At 48.4% G+C, this 21,929-nt stretch overlaps 1 protein-coding gene and 1 long non-coding RNA gene across 2 annotated transcripts; both read right to left on the bottom strand.

Annotated features, from left to right (window-relative positions):
- Nucleotides 1–10,730: 10,730 nt before the first annotated feature.
- Nucleotides 10,731–11,794, bottom strand: LOC120643001. The gene is made up of 3 exons (XR_005662826.1): nucleotides 11,694–11,794; nucleotides 11,489–11,587; nucleotides 10,731–10,752 (listed from the first exon to the last, which is right to left on the bottom strand). It is a non-coding gene; the product is annotated as an uncharacterized LOC120643001 (long non-coding RNA).
- A 5,868-nt stretch (nucleotides 11,795–17,662) lies between these two features.
- On the bottom strand, nucleotides 17,663–20,413 carry LOC120640807 (40S ribosomal protein S27-like). The gene is made up of 4 exons (XM_039916725.1): nucleotides 20,242–20,413; nucleotides 20,037–20,138; nucleotides 19,460–19,488; nucleotides 17,663–18,032 (listed from the first exon to the last, which is right to left on the bottom strand). The coding sequence occupies exons 1-4, from the start codon at nucleotides 20,242–20,244 to the stop codon at nucleotides 17,906–17,908; spliced, it is 261 nt and encodes an 86-aa protein (XP_039772659.1). The 5' UTR covers nucleotides 20,245–20,413; the 3' UTR covers nucleotides 17,663–17,905.
- Between the last annotated feature and the right edge of the window lie 1,516 nt (nucleotides 20,414–21,929).

Raw genomic sequence — 21,929 nt, 5'->3', positions numbered from 1 at the left:
CGTCAACATGTGTCAAGGCTCGCATAGTTATCCGTAACTATGCCTAAGGAGCTGAGCAGCTAGACCCCTAGTTTCTGGCTCCATCTCACCGGACCAACGGTCCCGGACCCGCTTCCCGCTCGGGGACGGGTCCGGTGTCACCACGTGTCCTAAAGGTGGAAATGCTCAGCACCTGTGGCCGCGAACCCAGACCCCCGCAGGTGGGTCCGGGACCTCCACGTGCCTATCCAGACCACCGTGAGCTCTCGGCTCAGCTAGCTGCTCGGGAGGGGTCCGGAGCCGCCACGTGTCACGCAGACGTGGGCGCGGGCGCAAGCCTTCCACTAGAAGCTCCTTCACCCACCCGCATTAAGTGCGAGTGGTTGAGGCGTGCTCTGCTGCCGCTGGGCACGGGGCAGCTTTTGTCAGTCCACACTGTGGATCACCAGCCCTCCTGCCGCATTAAATACTGGTGGTTGGGGCGTGCGCTGCCGGAGCAGGGCATCGGATACCCACACACGGGTTGGACAGGCGTGACATGACAACACGGTAAGCCCGCCTGTTTCCAAGGCGGCTCGTTAGTTACCAAGGCAAGCATTAAATATTCAGCACCGCGCGGATGGGCAACGAGTCATGATGACCAACTACTAACTGAAGCAACAGTGCACGCTGCTACAGCGGACTGAGTCAGTAGTTCGGCGCTTCATCATGACCTCGACGCGCGGCTCCAGAGGCTAGACTCTACTCCGACAGGACAGCTCAAGACCATCCCTGGTCAGAAGCTACGCACGAAAGCCGACGACAAGATCTCCGGATCTGAGGCATTGAAGGCCAAAGTGTAGTTTATAATACATCGTCGGGCCCACCTGTCGGGGCCCCGCTCAGTGTACGTGCTCCCCTTGGACATATAAAAGGGAGAGCACACCCGCTAGAACACAGGTTCACACGGACACAAGGTTCCACAAGTTTTCACACATGCAGAGACAGGCATAGCTCCTCCCCCAGCTTGCGCACAAGCTCAGGCAATACATCACACAGTGGACGTAGGGTATTACGCTCCGGCGGCCCGAACCACTCTAAATCCTTGTGTGCTTCCGTGTTCTTACGCCTCTAGATCGAGCATTCCTTGACTACCACCAAGCACATCCTACACTTAGGATTAGGCGGGTGCATTCCGCCACCCGGCTGTGGTTTTCCACACCACGACATTTGGCGCGCCAGGTAGGGGGTGCTTGGCTTTCGCTTGATCATCGGCTCGGCATCACCATGCTTCAGGTGGCGAGCGCCCGGGGGCCAGAACTCGCGCGGCAAGCGCCCACATCAACAGGATGGCGACAGCGGGTCATGCTCTCCCAGCTCGTCATCAAGCAGGTCTGCGGGGAGCACAGCTTTAACAAATCCCAGCTCACAGCATAACTCACTCATGTGAGGAAGCCCGCTCCGGCGGAAAGCCGACTCCGGTCGCACCAAGCCCGCTCCGGCGGAAAGCCGACTCCGGTCGCACCAAACCCACTCCGGTGGAAAGTCCACTCCGGTCGCACTAAGCCGACTCTGGTGGCTCTCTCCGACGTTAAGCCGACCCCGGTCGCACCCCCGACTCTACATCTCTGTAAGTCCTACCCTTAGAGGCCCAGCAGGGAATAAAACCTTTTCCTTTGTAATTAGGTAGTACTTCCGTGTGGTCCAGTCCGGTGAGCCTCCCCCGTGTAGGGGTCCGGACCTCTGCGAACCAGGTTCAGAGAAGCGTACTCACCCTCCGGGGAGGTCCGGAGCCGTGTAGCCGCTTAGCCTGGTTCCGTACCCTAAGCCTGCATGCTCTATCTCCCTAGGGCGAGTACCGTAGTACCTAAGACTGGGGGCCCGGAGGTCCGGACAGCTCCGGCCTCATAAACCCGTGTTATGGCTTACATCGCACATCTCATGTACATCTAGTTATAAGGGAAAATTTTATTCTCAGTTCGCATCTAAGGATGTTACATTCCAATTTCAATCTACGCATTCTGTTTGCGCTAAACCCCATGTGGCTTCTTACTCTTGTGCGGTGATTGTGGTCCGAATTGAGTTGGCTAGCTAATGACTTAGCTCGAGACCCCTCATGGAAGAGAGGGGTTCGGACCCCTAGGAACCTACAGGTTCAGGGAAGCGCGCTCATTCTCCGGGGAGGTCCGGAGCCGTGTAGCCGCTTAGCCTAGTTCCGTACCCTAAGCCTGCACGCACCACCTCCTGTGAATGAGTGCCGTAGTACCTAGGACTGGGAACCTGGAGGTCCGGACTTTCTCTTAACCTAAAGGCCGGCCCCTTGAGCTCCGTTCACTGAGCCTAGCTGTCTATCTCAAAGGATCACAGCCAACAGAATTTGGGACCCGTGGGCACGCTACTAAGCATCTACCTTGAGCCATATGCAGGTCCAAACGTGATCATGCAGCAGGTGACCCAAAGGATGGACGATGCAGGACAAGACCCTTGTGGCGCGCACCGCTAGGCGCCAGAAGCAGCCAAGTTGCTCACAGTAGTGGCCCCACCTGCGGGTTCGTTGCCTCTCCCGAGGCGGGCCCGGGGGCCTCTGTCGGTACCCTGCAACTGGGGTACCCACTCCTACTGTGCCAAGACTCGCGTAGTTATCCGTAACTATGCCCTAAGGAGCTGAGCAGCCGGACCCCTAGGGTCCGGCTCCATCTCACCGGACCAACGGTCCTAGACCCGCTTCCCGCTCGGGGACGGGTCCGGTGTCACCACGTATCCCAGAGGTGGAAATGCTCAGCACCTGTGGCCACGGACCCGGACCCCCGCAGGTGGGTCCGAGACCTCCACGTGCCTATCCGGACCCCAGCTCTCGGCTCAGCTAGCTGCTCGGGAGGGGTCCGGAGCCGCCATGTGTCACGCAGACACGGGCGCGGGCGCAAGCCTTCCACTGGAAGCTCCCTCACCCACCAGCATTAAGTGCGAGCGGTTGAGGCGTGCTCTGCTGCCGCTGGGCACGGGGCAGCTTTTGTCAGTCCACACTATGGATCGCCAGCCCTCCTGCCGCATTAAATGCTAGTGGTTGGGGCGTGCGCTGCCAGAGCAGGGCATCGGATAACCACTCACGGGTTGGATAGGCGTGACATGACAACACGGTAAGCCCGTCTGTTTCCAAGGTGGCTCGTCAGTTACCAAGGCAAGCATTAAAGACGTAGGGTATTACGCTCCGGCGGCCCGAACCACTCTAAATCCTTGTATGCTTCCATGTTCTTACGTCTCTAGATCGAGCATTCCTTGACTGCCCCCAAACACATCCTACACTTAGGATTAGGCGGGTGCATTCCGCCACCCGGCTGTGGTTTTCCACACCACGACAATAATCATTCATGAGGAGGAGGAGGAGGAGGAGGAGCTAGCAGTGGTAGTAAAGAATGCGAGCCCCATTAATTGAACACTTGAACTGGGCGGCGCCTTGAACCGGCCTAATGGTTGGAATCGAGGAGGAGGGAGAGAGGGTCTGGTGGTGTGGTGTTCTTGCCCTGCTGCTCTCCTTCTAAATCTTCTTGGACTGATTGCTGATTGCCGATTGGGGTTCGTTCCGGGAACGGTGATGGACGACAGCCGGTGGATTTATAAAAGAATGGGTGACCCAACCCAGGCGGCCAGGCCTCGTGCGGGTTGAGATGGTCGGCCATGGGTCGAAAAAAGGCCAAGAATTCCGGCTATCCAGGACGTGCCACTACGGCGAGGGCGCACCAGTGGATGCGTAGCACGCTGCAACCGTCAGGTCACCACACATTTCTTGTTAAATAGCACAGCGAGTGACCTTTGTTTACTCCGTGCGACCGTGTCGAGCAGCACTCGAACCCAAGTGGTAGGTGCTCCACCGAGCTGCCTTACCAACGCGCTACGCGCTCATCACATCTTTCTTTTTTCATTGCCTAGAACTCTGAAATAGAAACAACTTCTTAACTAAGCTTAAAGTCCAGGCTGAACATTTTTTATTTACTTTTACTTTAGTCAGTTAGGAATCAATTCCAATTTTCTTTGCATCAATTTTTTTCTCTAGTTTCTCTTGTGGGGAAATAAGTCCATATATTTTTTTCCTTTTAAGCTATGGAGGCTAATAAACACAGTGTAGTTTTTTCTAGAAGGGCTTTTTCCATAACCACAACTTGAAATTTCCTATCAAACTATGAACCTTAATCCTTGAAAACAATGATTACCTTATTTGTTATATAAAGGAATCTTTATGCAAAAAAAAACGAAATAAGGTTCCAGCCTCTGCGCTGAACTGATGCACGCAGCCAATATGAACAAGTCTCATCACAACCAATGATTACTGGGGAGCATAGATCTTATTAGCAACTAAATCTTCAAACACATCAATATAGTCAGTTAAGTTGGAAGTTGGAACCAACATAACCACTGAGCTCAACAAATAATGTTCATGTTGATTGTCACCATCATGTACATGATTGCTTCAAGCTGCCAGCCAACATTATACCGGATTACCGGTCCTATACTAGTCCAAATGAGAGCACCAAATTTCCCCAGGAATTTGTTTACATACAGATCAATATTTTTCCTCTGTAAATGAATAAATATTTACTTGACTACCTACTCACTAGCAATGTTTCCTTTGCGCATAACATTTTGTGAGTACGAAACTTGGGCACCGTTTGGTCAAGTCAAGACAGTACCCATATCTGTCCAAGGAGATAGTTTCAGCTTGTAAGTTTTTTGAAAGACCCAACTCGTAAATTATTTTCACTGATCTCCTATGGATATCATTGAATTTTCATTGGCCCGTCACATGTAGTGCCCATCCAATGCCCTTGGGAGTCATGAGATTACACATTAGAGTACACAGCTGCACATTATAAATTGGCCCATCTGCTCATCTGGAAATCGATACAAAACCAGCGACTCGATTCCGTGGTCGTTCTTCATCAGCAGATATTGTTTATGAGTAATGCTCTCAGTTTATCACGAGGCATCAAGTACACTGTAACTCAGTGACAAATCTTTTTCGGAACTTTTATATATATATTCTAAAAAAAATTGCATGCTAAAATTTGCTTGTGAAGACTTCCCTCCCATGGTGTCAGTATTCAAACATCCATGTGTCCTTATTGCAGATCCACATCTCAATTGTTCGCAATGAAAAGTCCACATCAGACATAACAATATGCAATAGCAAGTTGAAATTATGCATTACTATTTGATTGCTACCCCCTTGCGAAACCTTTTGGTGGATTTGAAAGCAATGTGATGTTCCGGTTTTCATGTTAGTGTCAGGGGTAGACGACAACTTGTACTGTGTTCAAGTTGCATTTGTTTCGAGTGGCGTTCGTAGAACAAACGGTAGCAGGAATACCCAAACGAATGTGCCTTGTAAATCCAAACTCGATCAGCTCCCCGTTCAGGTTCAGAGCCATAAGCAACACATTGCCGACAAGAGATAAATGAGGAATGTTGAGTACTCTATCCTGCTTGTGATGAGTGAATTGTCAACCGTGCGGTGTGATCGTGCGCTTGGTCTTTGGATTGCAGGTACACGGGCGTCGAGTGTCGACGGGGAGCTGCTGTGGAGGTGCTGTGGCCGATGGACCGTGCGGTGGACGGCGGTGAAGGGCAGCCGGGACCGGAGCTCGGACCGGGCGTCCACTCCTGGATCGAGGGCGCAAACGGCGACGGAAGGCGGGTTTCTTGGTTTGCGCCACAAATCCAAGGAGGCGGACGGCGGTTGAAGACGCCAAGTCGTGGAGGCACAGGCGTCGGTCTCGGGACTGACGGAGGCGACGGGCGTCGACGGCGTCTAGGGCCTCGCTGCGGGCGAGGAGGTGACAGGCGTCGGGTGGCGTCTAGGGCCGTCAGAAGGCCGAGACGGGAACGGCGTCTAGGGCCACGGCGTGGAGGCGGGAATCTTCCCGCGCGTGAGGTTTTGGTGGTTTCCTCAAAACCGGCCACCTACCCGGGTTTCGCGGACCCTCCAAAACCGCGGACTGGATCTTCATCAAGACGGCGGCATCGTGGAGAAGACTTTGTTCCGAAGAAAGAACCTCGGCCGTCGGATGAGATCGAGTACAGGGGGTACTGCAGGCCAACCGGTCTGACCGGTCCCTGGCACCGGTCTGACCGGTCTAACCAACCGGTCTGACCGGTCCAGCGTACCGGTCTGACCGGTCCCGCGGGTATAAATACCCCTTCACTTGTGTTAGGTTAACAGTGGCTTTTGTATTGTGTCCGTGAATTCTATGTTTCTCCAGGCCACCGCCCCTATGTCTCTCTCCCTCCGTTCTTCTCTTTAGGGTAGATTTAGTTGATGGATTGTTGAGACCTTGTGTGGGATTTGATTGGGAAAGGAGGCCCTATCCTCCTCGTGCCCTCTGGGCTTTTGAATCGATTCAATCCCCTGGTTTTTGTGCCTTGTGCAATGGATTTTTGACTTCGTTTTTGGTGCACTTGATTGCTAGGAGGTTACGAGTTCTTTGCCGTGATTCCCGTGCTACTAGCCCTGTCTTAAATCCTCTGGATTCACTGGCTTGTTCGAATTCGATTTCCTGAGTTCTTGAGAAAACCCCAATCTCTTTTGATCTCCCTCATAATTCTCAAGATTCGTTGATCTTTAGGACGAGATCTTTTGGGGATATGTTCACGGGGTAGGGGCGAAGCATTCCCCCAAGTTTCATCGATTTTCGTGGTCGTTTGATCGAGATTCACCATTTGAATCCAAGTTTTCGGGGTTTTCTGGGTGCCACCGGTCAGACCGGTAGGCAAGACCGGTTAGACCGGTCTGCTAGTTCGTGAACAGCTGTGACCGGTCAGACCGGTCCTGTGCACCGGTCAGACCGGTACAGGCATATCAGTTCTGCAGTTTTCCGTTTCGCTTCCGTTTCACTTCGTGGTTTCGCTCGCTCGTTCGAGGCTTTTTGTGGTCAGAACGCTTGAGGGCTTGGGCGATTTTGGGACATAGGCCGACGATTCGAATTTCGAAAAAAATTTGATCGGCTCCCATTCACCCCCCTCTAGTCGCCGGCTTCGGTCCCTCAATAAACCAGACAAATCTTTTCGCCGTCATGAGAGCAACATCTGGGTGGGATTTGCCACAATTTCTTTGCTTTGATCTTCTGCATACCACTCGAAGTTACCACCTGCTGCTGACTTACAAGCACAATAAAACTTTAAACTCTAAAAGAAGAACAGTGAACACATCGACCTGGAAATTCTCATGGGATCTTTTCCTCTGTTCCAAACAAGACCTGAATTTATACTGAATAAAATAGGAACAACGATTATAGTTGAAGCTTTCCATGCCTCAACTTGCGCATGCATTCATCATTTGTTAGGTTTGCATCTGTCACCGCTGTGTAAATTTTGGAAAGGAATGCGCTTTATAGTTGTGCCCATTGCCCAAACATGGTTATTCTTTATCAGAAGAGGCGCAGCATTTTGCTTCCACGGGACGGCTTCTTTCAGGAATGATCGATCACCTAGATACTACAATACTATATAGCTGCCCTGGAAATTTCCGGGAACCTTCGTGCGATGGAAATCGGTGATGATGATGAGGTTGCTTCCCCACTTGAGAAAGTAGGGACAAAGGTAGCGCTCACAAAGTTTTGCATCTATTCTCCTGCTATGAAGTTGCAGTTCATCTCTAAAGGTAAAAAAAAAAGAAGAAGAGGGAAAGGAGAAAAGAAAAACTTTGCTCCATGATGCACCTAAAAAAAAAAGATGACCTCCAGAGATGTTGAGAAAAAAAAAGGTAAAATAGACATGTTAGTCCCTCAGCTTTGATTCGAGGGTCAAGTTCATCCCTCATCCGCCAATATAGCCCCTCAACTTTCGTTTTTAAGTTACACTCATCCTTATGCTGATATTATACTCTACAGTAACATGAGATTTATGCAAAAAGTTCTCTTTGCCCTTGGTTCCTTCCCCTTATAAATTCATTTAGGAACTGAAAATCATAAGTGTTTAATTTGGAGCATTGAATTTAATTTATCCATGCATCATATTGTATTGCGAACGCATGGAGAGAGTAAATTCAAACTACTTATTGCATAACTAGATACAACCATATAAAAAGTTACGGAAAGTTGAGCGAACAATTTCTTATGGAAATCGAGGAGATAAAAAAAACCAAAGGTAAAAAAGACTTTTTATATTTATCTCATATTATCATGGAGCATAATATTAGTATAAGGATGAGTTTGATCTCAAAATAAAAGTTGAGAGACTATATTGGTAAATTTAAAAGTTGAGGGACGAACTTAACATTTGGTTAGTTGAGGGACTAAAATGACTATTTTGCAAAAAAAAAAAAGAAATGGAATCACGATGCATCTTAATCAACTCTCAATGCAGCACAAATCGACAACGCTTCACTGGCGATCCTCGCATGAACCGACTACGAATGCGAATTATTTGGACTAGCAATCTGCGTATATCGGCGAGAGTTTCTGAATCTCCCATGCCGTGTTGTCATATGCTGGACAATGTTCTTGGTGGCTTAACAAACTGCCGGTGATCAGGCGCCTGCCATATGCCCATATATCTTAATAGAGTAGGAAAGAAAGGAAGTCGTAGACGGGTTACGATGGGGTCATCACGGTCTGCATATACAATCTCGCCCGAGGAACGACAAGCCTGAAGCACGGGGGGCCGCCGCAAAGGCAAAGGGCAGAGGCAACGGCAATGGCCGGAGGGAGACGACGAGACCATGCGGCCAGTGGCGAGGCGGACTTGCCTTCCCTTCTTGGCGTGCGCCTGGGAGCACTCTGACTCTGGCAGGCACCACCAACTGCCCGGGCTCCGGCACATATTCTAGGGCCAATCCGTGGGCTTCATGCACACTGTTTGGCTCGAGTAGAGGCCGATCTGGTCACCTCGCCGCCGCCTTTGTGTTCCCCATGCGTGCGCCACGCCGCAGCAGGTCTGCCTGGTTCAGACGTCGCCGGCCACGGCAGGGGCGCGTTCACATCATCACACGGCCAATCTCATTCAGGCTGCCAATCTCGCAACCTGCTACCACGAGAGAACGTCGGCCAGGCTGCCCATCAAGCAACCCATCATCACACGGCATTACACAGGTTAAGAGCAACAGCAGCAATCGTGGCCCAAGACCAAGGCACACAGAATAGAAGATTGGGTCATCCAACAGCACCAGGAATACCAAATATCACAAGGACACAGGGCTAGTCTGACCTTCCTTACCCAATTATAGAATATAAGGTACCAATGTCGCGACGTAACTTATCTAGCAAAAGATTCAAAGAGCATGGGTTCACATAGCAGCCATTGGCAAAACTTTCAGACTATATCCTGGAAACTAGCAGCAGCTCTGTCAGCAGAGCTTTTGCATTCCCAATGATTTAGTCGCCCTTGCGGCGGAAGGAGCACCCCTCGGTTAGCCTGGCCTGCCCGCCTGTCGGCTGGCAGAGCACCGTCTGGCAGCTCGGGCAGACCACCACAGTCTGGGAGTGGCTGAACACGGTAGTGCTGCAATCACAGTAGAGGGGTTCGGTTCAGTGTCTTCTGCCAAAACAATGGAAATGGGAGCAGATTCTACCCCTATGTTACAAGCAACAAACATCAGGCAAAAGCATTTTGCAATGGTATATGCATAGGCTGCATTTATGTACAGCTAAATCCATTGACATCACAACCACAATTGAAAACAATATATAGGTCAATGTGAAAAAAAAATGTTCAAGTGTCCAAGAAGGCTAATTAGCTACCACTATAAAAAAGAATGGACACTGCGGTCATTCAAGAACCATCAAGGCATCAACCAAAACTAGTTGGTTGCAATGACAAGGCGAATGGGGAACCCTTAAACAGAATAGGACGACCAGGACATCCATATGAACATTATTGTTAGTTGCTCCGAGACATAGTTTAACTGTGGAAACATCCCAAGTGTCCAAGATGGATTATCAAGCTTATTATAAAAGGCAAATGGGGGCTAAAGAACCATCAACCAAAATCCAGTTGGATGAGACGACACAAGGAAAATGGGGACAACATTTAAGCATGAAAACAAATACAAGCGTCCAAGATGGATTATTAAGCCTACTATAAACAGCAATTAGGATTGTAGCCATTCAAGGAGCAGTAACCAAATCAGTTGAATCCCTGACTGTAATGATAAGGGTGATGTACATTGTACTCTACCATGACAGCAGATCAGTGACAAGGAAAATGTGCTACCCTAACATTTGTAATGTAACAGAAATGGAGATAGCATCCCAGTAGGCCATATTTCAAGCGCATCCGCTTGAAAGATCTATGATCTAGACCAAACCCATTGAAATCAAAATCAAATACACTAGCATGAAACAAATGTCCAGCATTCCAAGAGAATGGTAATTAGTAAGGTAGTATAAAAGCTCAACGGGGACTAAATTCGTTCAATAACTCCACAACTTGAATGCAATGAGAAAGGTGTACAGTGTACTCAGTCAAGCTACCACAATAGCACCAGACCAGGAACCAATGACAAGGATAGTGTCGCACCTAATACTTGCAACAAAAATGGAGATTAGTAGTATCCCTAATAAGCTACAAAAATATCAAAAGTGTGCATGCTTGGTTAATGTGCAGCACAATAATCTAGTTTCGAAACACTGAGCAGTATAGATTGACAATTACTTCAAAAAAATAGTGCAACCATAAGATCACATAACATATCAAGCGTAAACAAGAAAAGGCAAGGGGCGGACAATAGATAGAAAGCTTTCTGTCCAAATGAAAAAACAAAGGCATATTGATCAAACTACAAGAGCAGCTTTGGCACTTGACATCCTGCAAAAAGATAAGCACATCATCACTACGTTCAACAAGGCTATAGAATCACACATACATCATCATCAGCGCCAGCATGACAAGAGCTACAGGAAAGCTGGTATAGGTTACAATACTAGAGCCGTAACGCTCAGGAATTTCCCTCAAATGCGAGCTAAGCTTGAATCCCTTGACAATGTTGCTTGGGGTGAATAAAAACTAATCAAGGGCATCCAATGCTAATTGCAAGTTAGCAACTTTTACTTTCCGACCAATTTCTGTTGCACAGAAAGAGCTTTGAATCGAGATTTCTATCTAATCTATCATGAAGTCAGTAACACAACTTCCACTATGTTTTCAGCATTCGCTGTCATCACCGACTTTCCTACATTTTCGATATCGATTAACACATATCCGAATGCATCTACGCTATGATACACGGATACTTCGCAAAACTCACGTACCGGTATCGGATACCGTATCGGATACCCGTACTCCACGGATACTCCCGGATACATATCCCGTAAGTATCGGACTATTTAGGTATTTTCAAATAATAAAAATAAATCGGATACTCGTGGGATACCTGTGGATACATGTCCGATACCTTCAAACCCTAACAACACCACTCAATCGTTCGTATAAAGGTCATCCGTACTGTAATTGTCGGTGCACTTGCTCTATAACACAATAGTGGTGTCCTCGACTAGAAGAAAAAGGCTCGCTACTTTACAGAATGAAATGAACGCAATAATACCATGAAGGAGTTGGGGGACTGGACAAGGCGCTTCTTCTTGTGCTTGAGCTTCTCCAGCTCCGCCGGCGGGTTCAGCAGGTCGATGTCGTTCTGGAGCACCTGCAACGCCGCCGCCACGAAAATGACACCGATCAAAACCCTAAACCCGACGAGAAAAAGCATGGGAGCCGAAAGGATTCCGCGGGATCGGGGCCACCGTGCGTACCATGGTGGCAGGCGAGGGTTCGTTCCGGCGTCTCCAGCTCTCCGCGCTCGCTGGTCTTTGGATGGGGGAGGGTCTACGGGGAAGAGAGCGGCGGCGGCGGCGGGAGGCAGAGGCTGAGAAGGCGTCTAGGGTTGCGGTGGTGTTTATAGCAGAGTGATGGGGGAGATCTCCGCCGTCGATCGTGCGCCTTATTCTGCTAGGCCCGCATGTCAGTTGATGACTGTTGACGACGGGCTTGCTAGTTGCTACAAGCGGCGCAACTACAGAGGTTGGAGGGATTCATTCTTTTTGCAGCGAGGCAGTTGGGTTTTTTTTTTGTTTTTCACTGGCTTTTACCGTCGCAGCCTCGGCAGGGGTAGTAGTAGTTCTATGATATTATTTGTTCCTGTGATAAAAAAGTACTGTTGATTGATTGTTGGCTAGTGATTGGTGCTGATTTTATATGAGAAAAAAGTACTGCTGTTGTTAACCAGCAAAACAGAGTGTAATACATTGGTATTTTTTTATTTACACCGTGCTAAAGCATATGAGGTTGAGCCTCAAGCTTAAACTGAGTGTTAGTTGAAAACTAGCGGGTACTAGTTGTATTAATTGAACTGAGTGTTGTTGTGACCTCTACGGCACACATTCACACCCATTGTGAAATTTCTATGGGCACCCATTCACGCCCCAAACATGGCCTCTTCTCTAGGACATCAGCAATGTATCTTCACAAACTAGTAAGGTGGCTCCTAGAAAAAGTAGGTAGTACTCCCTCCATTCAATTTTAATAAATATATTATCAAAATTAAGAAATCTAAATTTGATTGACGTATTCAGTCTCCACTTTGGACTTGAAGTTTCCCTAACATAATAATCCATTCTGCTTCCTCTTTGCAATTTGATTGGTCCATTGATTTTCAATGTGGGCTGCGGTGCGTAAAACGAGGAGCCTCCCTCAATAAAGAACCGCAAAAACCAATAGAGATAAGTTAACTTGATAAGTACACTTGTGATTTTGGTCATGTGTCATATGAAAAAATATCAATCAAAACTCGATGGAGGAAGTAGTTGTTAAAAGCTTTACTATGTTAACCTGCAAAGTAGGTAATAAGATGAGTCTCCTCGCTACTAAAAAACTTAACTTTGACCTTTAAAAAGGTCTTCGGATGCAGCATCATTAACGTCTCGAATTAACTGAAGCAAGCAACTTTTATTGATCGAGACGGTCACAATCAACCACCTCAGTTAATCGATTTACGGAGACAGTTGGCAAAGAACTGCCTCTAACAATCCATTAATGGAGGCGGGCTTAGCCGACCTCCAAAAATACCCACATATACGCGGGCGGACCCTGCGGACCTCTTATCCCAATCCACCTAGGTTAATATTCTCGACGCCCACCAAAAGCCCATATCTCAGTCCACACCAAAGAGAGTTAGGATTTCACTCACTTCTCCCTTCCTCAGCCTGACGACGCGTCCCCCTCTTCTGCATTACGCTGCGCCCTCCCCAGCCCTAAGTCATGCCCTCCCTACCCTACCCCGCGCCCCTCTCTTCTGCCTGACACCGCACATTTCACACATACTCCCCTCTCACTCCTGGCCGGTGGCGGTGTCCAATCTCCTTCTCCGCGTAGAGGGTCAACGCTTCCACTCCCTCTTGGGCGGCAGCGGTGGCCCAGCAACCTGTCTTGCTCAGATCCGGTGGCAGCGGCTCGGCTCCAGCGGCAGCGGCAGCAGTGGCGCGGGCATGGCTGAGGCGGTGGATCCTGCGGGAGCTGCAGGGTGGAGGCGGCGTCGGCCTTCCCCTTCTTCATCATCTACAGCGAGTTGGCCGGAAGCAGCAGATCCATTGCTGAGGTGCCCTCCAGCAGCGGTTCCGGTGGGGAGAGGACACCTCCGGCTACTGACCAGGCAAGGAGCACTCAGATCCATCGAGCGGGCGCTCAGGAGGTCCCCTCCCGGCCGCGTGCAGGGTCAACGACGCGCATGGACGCCGGATTCGACTCGTGTTGGTGGCGCATAGGGATGCGGCGGTGGCGGCGGCCGGGGCGGTGGGACGCACGTGGCGGCGGTTGGCGGCCAGCGCAGCAACTCTGGACGCGTTGATGGGCTTGGCGGGGCCATGAATGGGCTCAACAGGCTCGTCGAAAGGCTTTTTTTATTTTTTATTTGATTAACCGAAGCGTGTAACAAACTGCCTTGGAAAATATGTCATTTTCCATGATCTTTAAATGCCTCAGTTAATCGTTTTTGCCCGACTCGGTTAAAATTTTTGTAGTGGTACTTATAAAAAAAAACCTTCCATTATTTCATCCATAATATGGCGTGTGCACAAAGAGAATCAATGAGTTTTTTTATTGCTTGCTATCCGGTTGTAGTGCCGTTGCCCGGTATTTTTTATTTACTGGTTCTGCAGTCTTAACTCCTGGTAGAAGGACTGCATTTATTGCTTATTAGTACATGATTTTGGAACATACCGTGGCTGCCCCTTATCAGAAGAGGCGCATCGTTTTGCTTCATGGGACAATTTCTTTCAGGAGAATGATCGATCACCGTACTACTGGCTACCCTGGAAATTTCCGGGAACCTTCGTGTGATGGAAATCGATGAGGATGAGGTTACTTCCCCACTTGAGAAAGTAGGGACAATGGTAGCGCTCACAAAGTTTTGCATCTATTCTCCTGCTAGTGCTAATGAAGTTGCAGTTCACCCCTAAAGGTAAAAGAAGAAGAAGAGGGACATGGCTGGATAGCCTAAACTAATAGGTAAATGAGCAAGAAAAACATCTCCATTGATGCACCTTAAAAAAAAAGATGACCTCCAAAGATGTTGAGAAAGAAAAGAAGCAGAAATGGAATCATGATGCATCTTAATTAACTCTCAATGCAGCAAAAATCTACAGTGCTTCACCAACGATCCTCACATGAATCAACTACGAATGCGAATAATTTGGATCAACAAGCTGCGTATGTTGGCGAGAGTTTCTGAATCTCCCATGTCCACCCAAACCATGACGCCATGTTATTATATGCTCGACTAGGGGTGTAAACAGGTGACCAGTACACTCAGGGGCGGATCCAGGATTTGGGAGGTTGGTATTCAAAATTTCAAGTAGTATAAAAAAATTGACAGCTCAAAGTACATATTAGTAGCGCATAATTGAGAACTGATTCGTACAAATTGTTCATAATTTGACATTGTTCCTCATATAGATAATAGACGTACTAAATGATCAACATATCAAAATGGAAATATCTGAAATAAATAGTGGATAAAATTCTAAAATAACAAATAGCATTGATATTGATAAGGACATATGGAGTGAGGGAGAAGAGGCCCGAGCGGGCTGTGGGGGGCAGGTCTAGGCCCATTAGTTGGCTTTTTGGGGGGCTGTTTGACCCATTTCGAAAAAGAATAGGGCTTGGATGTTATTTTCTAATTTTTTCAACACACATACATGTATATGATCATATATATTTGATTTTTAAAAAAATAATTGGTATTCAATGAATACCCATGAATATCAGGTGGGCCCGCCCCTAAGTGCACTTGCAATCCTTTTTAGTTCAAATATTTGTACTAGAAAACTAGTACAAATATTTAAACTGAAGAGGATTGAAGGTACAACTGAGGGTCATCAATTTGTATCTCTATGCTCGACAATGTTCTTGGCTTTTCTTGGCTTAACAAACTACCGATTATCAGGTGTCTATCATATCTCTTACGTCAAGTATATTAATCTAATCTAATAGATGATCTCATGCATTGCCAAGATTGTCTTACAAGCTGTCTCATAGTAAATGTATATTGTTCATAGAAAAAAAAATGTTGTAAGTTGCATGCCAACAACAACTTGTACAGTGGTGAGAAAGTTGTTTCATAGACCTAAATTTTAGCCTATGAGGTGGTTGTCTTGCAAAAAAACCTCTTGTTCTCTCTCCAGCACCTAATCAAATATTCTATATGGACTTGCATGAGATGACCTATAAGATAACTGATGTGTACCAATATACTTGCCTAAAGTAGGAAGAAAGTCACCGAGGCCCCCCAAAAGGGATTGGGGTCTTAGATCCTGGGAAAATTCCTCTTCTTAGGCTATCTCCAACAAGGAAACTCAAAATCAAGACCTATTTCACGTTTTAGGTAGCGCTACAGTGTATGAGTCACCCTCCCAAAAACCCCTTTCTCCAACAGAGGATGCATTTCTTCTCTTCTTCCCCCGCCGCCCACTCCTCGCTGCAACTGCTCCCCGCCGCCTGCCACCGACACCCTACCGCGCCGTTTCGCCATGGGGGCCCCGGCCGCCGCCACCCCGCTCCCCGCCGGCTGCGCCCCGCTCCTCCGCATCCTCATCTCTGCATCCTCACCAAGCTCCGCTCGTCTCCCTCCCCGCCTCTCTGCATGCGCCACCCGCCCCTCTCCCCGCCGACAAGCTTGCCATGGAAGACGGGGCAGCCATGGCTCGGCAGAGCGGGCCACGCGCCGCGTGCGACCGACGGAGCGGCTGCGGCGGGGCGAGTCGCGCTCGGCGCGGCGGGGCGGCCATGGCGCGGCTGCGGCGGAGCGGCTGCGGCGAGGCGGAGAGGCCATGGCGGCGGGGGCTACGGCGCGTCCCTTCCTCCTCCGCGCTGTCGCGGCGAGGCGGAGTGGCCATGGCGCGGCGAGGCGGAGCGGCCATGGCGGCAGTGGCTCCCTTGAGCTCCGCTGTAGTGGCGCTCCCTCCCCTGTCCGCAGTGGGCGGCGGTGTGGATCCGCTCCATCCCCGTCCACTCCCTCGAGCTCCGCCGAGCAGGCGAGCGCCGGCCGCCTTCCTTCGCCGCGGGGCCGAGTGCCGCCGCCGGCCGCCTTCCTTCGTGCCGGGGGGAGAGGAACGCGAGGGAGGAATGCGTCGAGGAGAGAGGGATGCATTTTTGCGTCCTGCCTCGCTCGGTACCCAAAATGGGTGTCGCGTTTGGATAGCCGGTTGGAGAACGATTTCGGTTGGCAAAGACACTGTGCGTGACCCAAAATGCGTTTGGGTCGCGGTATGCGTCTCCTGTTGGAGACAGTCGTCTCCTGTTGGAGACAGTCTTAATACCCATATTCTCCCTTCATTGGGAGCAACCGTAGCTTGGGCAGATAGGGGTCTTAGATTTTTGGGAAATCCCTTTTCTTAATACCCCTATTCCCTTCGTTCGGAGCAGCTGGAACATAGTAAATATATAATTCCATAATATTATTCATAGAAAAAAGAATGCCGTAAGTTGAATGACAACAACAACTCGTACAGTGGTAAGAAAGTTGTCTCATAGTCCTAAATTTTAGCCTATGAGGTGGTTGTCTTGCCAAACAACCATCTTGTTTTCTCTTCGACATCTAATAAAAAATCTTATGTGAACTTGTATGAAATGACCTATAAGATAACTGACGTGTAGCAATATATTTGCCTAGAGCCGGAAGGAAGTCACGGTGGGGTTATGATGTGGTCATCACGATCTGACGTGTAGCAGCAATATAGGTGCTTCCTTTCCCGCCCGGTGGTGAGGCGGAGCTTCCCTTCCCTTCTTGGCGTGCACCTGGGAGCACACGGACGCCGGCAAGCACCACCAACTGCCTGGCTCCAACACATAGGGCTTGTTTGGATTGCACCCTGCGGACTGTTTGGCGAGAGCGTCTCGAGCAGAGGCTGATCTGGTCGCCAGCAGCTAGACCAATGCAGATTGAATTCAGAGACGATGCCCATCGATCAGAATCCTTTATGCTCTTCCAGGTTCAGGAGGGAATGCCCAGATGCAGAGCCTCACACCATACAGCACAGCGATTGCTTGGCTGCCCATCTTGCAACCTGCTACCATGAGAGAACGTCCGCCAGGCTGCCAATGAAGCAACCCTCTACCACCAGTCGACAAAACTGCGCCGACACTCTACTTGTAACCCTCATCACAATGCATCACAGGCTCACGGCAACAGCAGCAATCGTGGCCCGGGCCCAAGTAACACAGAATAGAAGATTGGGTCATCCAACAGCACCAGAAATAACAAAGGATTCATCGACGCCAAATATCACCAGGACAGATAGCTAGTCTGACCTTCCTTACCCAGTTGTAGAATATAACGTTACCAGTGTCGCGATGCAACTTATCTAGCAGAAGATTCATAGAGCATGGGTTCACATAGCAGCCATTGGCAAAACTTTCAGACTACATCCAAGAAACTAGCAGCTCCATGAGCCTTTTGCGTCATGAAGATTTAGTCGCCCTTGCGGCGGAAGGAGCACCCCTCGGTTAGCCTAGCCTTCCCGCCTGTCGGCTGGCAGAGCACCGTCTGGCAGCCCGAGCAGACCACCACCGTCTGGGAGTGGCTGAACACAGTAGTGCTGCAATCACAGTATAGGGGTTCCGTTCAGTGTCCTCTGCCAAAACAATGAAAATGGGAGCAGATTCTACCCATATGTTACAAACAACAAACATCAGGCAAAAGCATTTTGCAATGGTATACAGACAGGTTGCATTTAAGTACAGCTAAATCCATTCACATGCAGAATTGAACACAATATGGTCAAGTGTGAAAAAAACAAATGTAAGTGCCCAGTAAGGCTAATTAGCTACCTATCAAAAAGAATGGACACTGGGGTCATTCAAGAACCATCAAGGCATCAACCAAAACCAGTTGGTTGCAATGACAAGGCAAATGGGGACCCCTAAACAGAATAGGACGACCAGGACATCCATATGAACATTATTGTTAGCTGCCCCAACACATAGTTTAAGTGTGGAAACATCCCAAAGTGTCCAAGATGGATTATCAACCTTAATAAATGGGGACTAAAGAACCATCAACCAGAATCCAGTTGGATGTGACGACAAGACAAATGGGCAAATATTTTTAAGCGTGAAAACAAATGCAAGTGCCCAAGATGGGTTATTAAGCCTACTATAAAATGCAAATGAGTATTGCACAAATTCAAGGAGCAGCAACCAATCAGTTGAATACTTGACTGCAATGATAAGGGTAATGTACATTGTACCCTACCCAAAACAGCAGATCAGTAACAAGGAAAATGTGTTATCATCTAGACCAAACCAATTGTTCAAAATGAAATGGAGATAGCACCCCAAGTAGGCAATTTCAGCTCGGAACAAGCTATCATCTAGACCAAACAAATTGTTCAAATCAAATACACTTTGTTTCAAAACATAAGTCAAGGTTCAAGATAGTGGTTAACAACAAGCTTGTATAATCTCAATGAGGACTAAATTCATTCAATAATCAACTGAATCCTTGCGGAAGGTGAATAGTGTGCTCAGTCAGGCAACCATAACAGCACTGGACCAGAAACCAATGACAACGATAGCTTGCACAGCTAATTATTGCAACAGAAAATGGAGATTACTACTATCACAAACAAGCTTCGAAATAATCAAAAGTGCATATTCCTGATAGATTTGCGGAAGGTGTACAGTGTGCTCAGTCAGGCTACCATAACGGCACTGGACCAGAAACCAATGACAAGGATAGCTTGCACACCTAATAATTGCAACAGAAAATGGAGATTACTACTACCACAAATAAGCTACAAAATCATCAAAAGTGCATATCCCTGATAAATTTGTAGCATAATAGACCAATTTCGAAATGTTCAGCAGTATAGATTGACAATTACTTGAAAAAGAACTAGAGCAGCCATAAGACCACACAGCATATCAAATTGAAACAGAAAAAGGCAAGGGGCGGACAATCGATAGAACACTTATTTCAAGAAGCAAAGAAAAATAATATTATTGAAACTACAAGAGATCTTACATGCTGAAGCAGCCCTGGCACTTGACATCCTGCATAAAGATAACAAACACGCACATCATCAGTATGATCAAAAGGACAGAAAAATCACACAGAAATCTTCAGATGCCAGCACAACAAGAGCAATGGGAAAGCCGGTGTAGGTTAAAATACTACATAATGTCCCTGAAATGCAAGCTAAACTTGAAATCCTTGACAATATAGCTTGGGTATTAATCGATGGCGTTCAATGCTAAGTGCAAGTTAACACTTTTTACTTTCCAAGACCCTCTTATTGCACAAAAGGAATTTTGACTCAAGATATCTAGTCTATCCTGAAGCCAGTAAATAAAGCCCTCTCCATACACCGCAAATAAATTTTACAGCATTCGCCATCAGCACCTACTTTCCTATATTTTGTTTTCAATACCAATAAATATGCCTACGAACGCATCTACGAGCTCTACGCTCGTATTGTGATTTTCAGTATCTATGAGCACTTGCTATGCAATGATTTAGTGGTGTTCTCGACAAGAAGAAAAGGGCGCACTACAGCCTGAACACAGGAGCCAAAGATTTCAGCTAGGTGATGGAGTGGTACCATGAAGAAGGAGTTGGGGGACTGGACGAGGCGCTTCTTCTTGTGCTTGAGCTTCTCCAGCTCCGCCGGCGGGTTCAGCAGGTCGATGTCATTCTGGAGTACCTGCAACGCCGCCGCCACAAAAACGACACCGATCAGAACCCTGAACCCAACGAGAAATGCACGGAGCCGGAAGGATTCCGTCGGATCGGGCCGCCTTGCGTACCATGGTGGCAGGCGAGGGTTCGCTCCGGCGTCTCTGCGCTCGTTGGTCTCTGGAGGGGAGGGTCTTCGGAGAAGAAAAGCGGCGGCGGCGGGAGGCTGGGAAGCTGAGACGTCGTCTAGGGTTGCGGTGGTGCTTAGGGATGGGGGAGATCTCCGCCGTCGATCGGGCGCGCCTTAAACTGCTGGGCCCGCACGTCAGTTGATTTGGGTTTGCTACACGTAGCTGCTACAAAAGGCCCATGCGTCTATCAGTCTGGGTAGTTGCTACAAGCGGCCCATCTACTGGCTACTGAGGTTGAAGTGAATTCATTATTTTTGCAGAGGAAGTTAGTTCTTCCTTCTTTTCCCCGTGGCTTTTACTGTCATTTTTTCGTGACCGTGCCTAAGCACGTTTTACATTAAAAATAGAAGAGAACAAAGTATAACAAGCGAGTTGGTTACAGAGTAGTGGAACCAACCCATCACACCGACACATCCTAGATGATTACATGGTTAGAGACTTGGCGACCCGGCGACCTACCTAAAGCCCGAACGACCGGCTCTAGTTTACTAAATCCCGCCTGAAGCCAAGAGATGATCTCATCGACCACCCATACTATCACCTCATGTAAAGTTCTAATACTAAGGTCAAAACTTCTATTGTTCCTTTCCTTCATATCATCCAACATATTAAAATTACCATCGAGTCAAAGCACTACCATTCTTCTTTGTGAATGTTTTTCCTAGCTTGAGTCCACCAAGCGACCAGCCATTGATCTTGAATTGATGGAGAGAGAGATGACCAGCCAAGCCGATGGAACAAATGGAACCAAAGTTCCCTTGAAAATGGGCAACACAATAACGGATGGTCGATTGTCTTGGGTGCCTATGAGTAAAGGGCACAGGAGTCATCGTCTTGTAGGCCATGCCTTTTCCTCCGGACTGCAGTCCAACATCAGTCATGCAGCACTAGCCAAATGAAGAATTTGCATTTGGGCAGCGCCCGCGCCTTTCCGACGTATCATGGCTCCTTCAACCGGTTGTTGCCTGATAAAGAAAGACTTGTAGGCAGAAGAGGTGGAGAAGACCTTGTCTGAAGTCCATTTCCAGCAAACTCTATCCAGTTGATCCGATTGCAGTTGAATTGCCCTTGTCATGTCCCAAACAAGAAGATAGTCAAGAATGACATGTACCGTAAGAGCCCCGGAAATGTCTGCAATCCAACGATCACCTTGTAGAGACTGGGCGACCGTTCTCACTTTTCTGACTCGAGGACCAACTGCAGCACAAAGACAGGGGGCCACATCTGCCAATGACTTCCCATTGAGCCACCGATCAGTCCAGAACAAAGCAATGTTGCCATTACCCAGATCCACGTAAATCGAAGCCTGGAACATGGCTTCCACAATGGGTTCCTTTTCATCTGGTAGCAGATGCCAGGGGCGGGAATCATTTGTATGTTTCAACCACAGCCATCTCATGCGTAGCGCATATCCGAAACACTGCAGGTCGATGATGCCTAAACCTCCCAGTTCCGGCGGACGACAAACTCTGGGCCAAGCTAATAGGCAGTGCCCACCTTTGGCCAATTGGGTTCCTTTCCAAAGAAATGCCTGTCTGATATTATCAATGCATTTGATGGCCCAAGGAGAGAGGCTGACAGCAAGAGCCATGTGCGTCAGAATTGTAGATAAGGTGCTCTTGATAAGG

The sequence above is a fragment of the Panicum virgatum genome, chromosome 7K (assembly GCF_016808335.1).
Source record: "Panicum virgatum strain AP13 chromosome 7K, P.virgatum_v5, whole genome shotgun sequence".
In the NCBI taxonomy this organism is placed as follows: Eukaryota; Viridiplantae; Streptophyta; class Magnoliopsida; order Poales; family Poaceae; genus Panicum; species Panicum virgatum.
This window is presented reverse-complemented; position numbering and strand designations above follow the sequence as displayed.

Bases quoted from the DNA above. Each gene is read 5' to 3' on its own strand.
- LOC120640807 (XM_039916725.1), bottom strand. The intron at 19,489-20,036 runs GTACCACTCCAT...ATCTTTATGCAG, and splicing joins CCCCCAACTCCTTCTTCATG to GATGTCAAGTGCCAGGGCTG. The intron at 18,033-19,459 runs GTAAGATCTCTT...CTGTGATTGCAG, and splicing joins TGCCAGGGCTGCTTCAGCAT to CACTACTGTGTTCAGCCACT.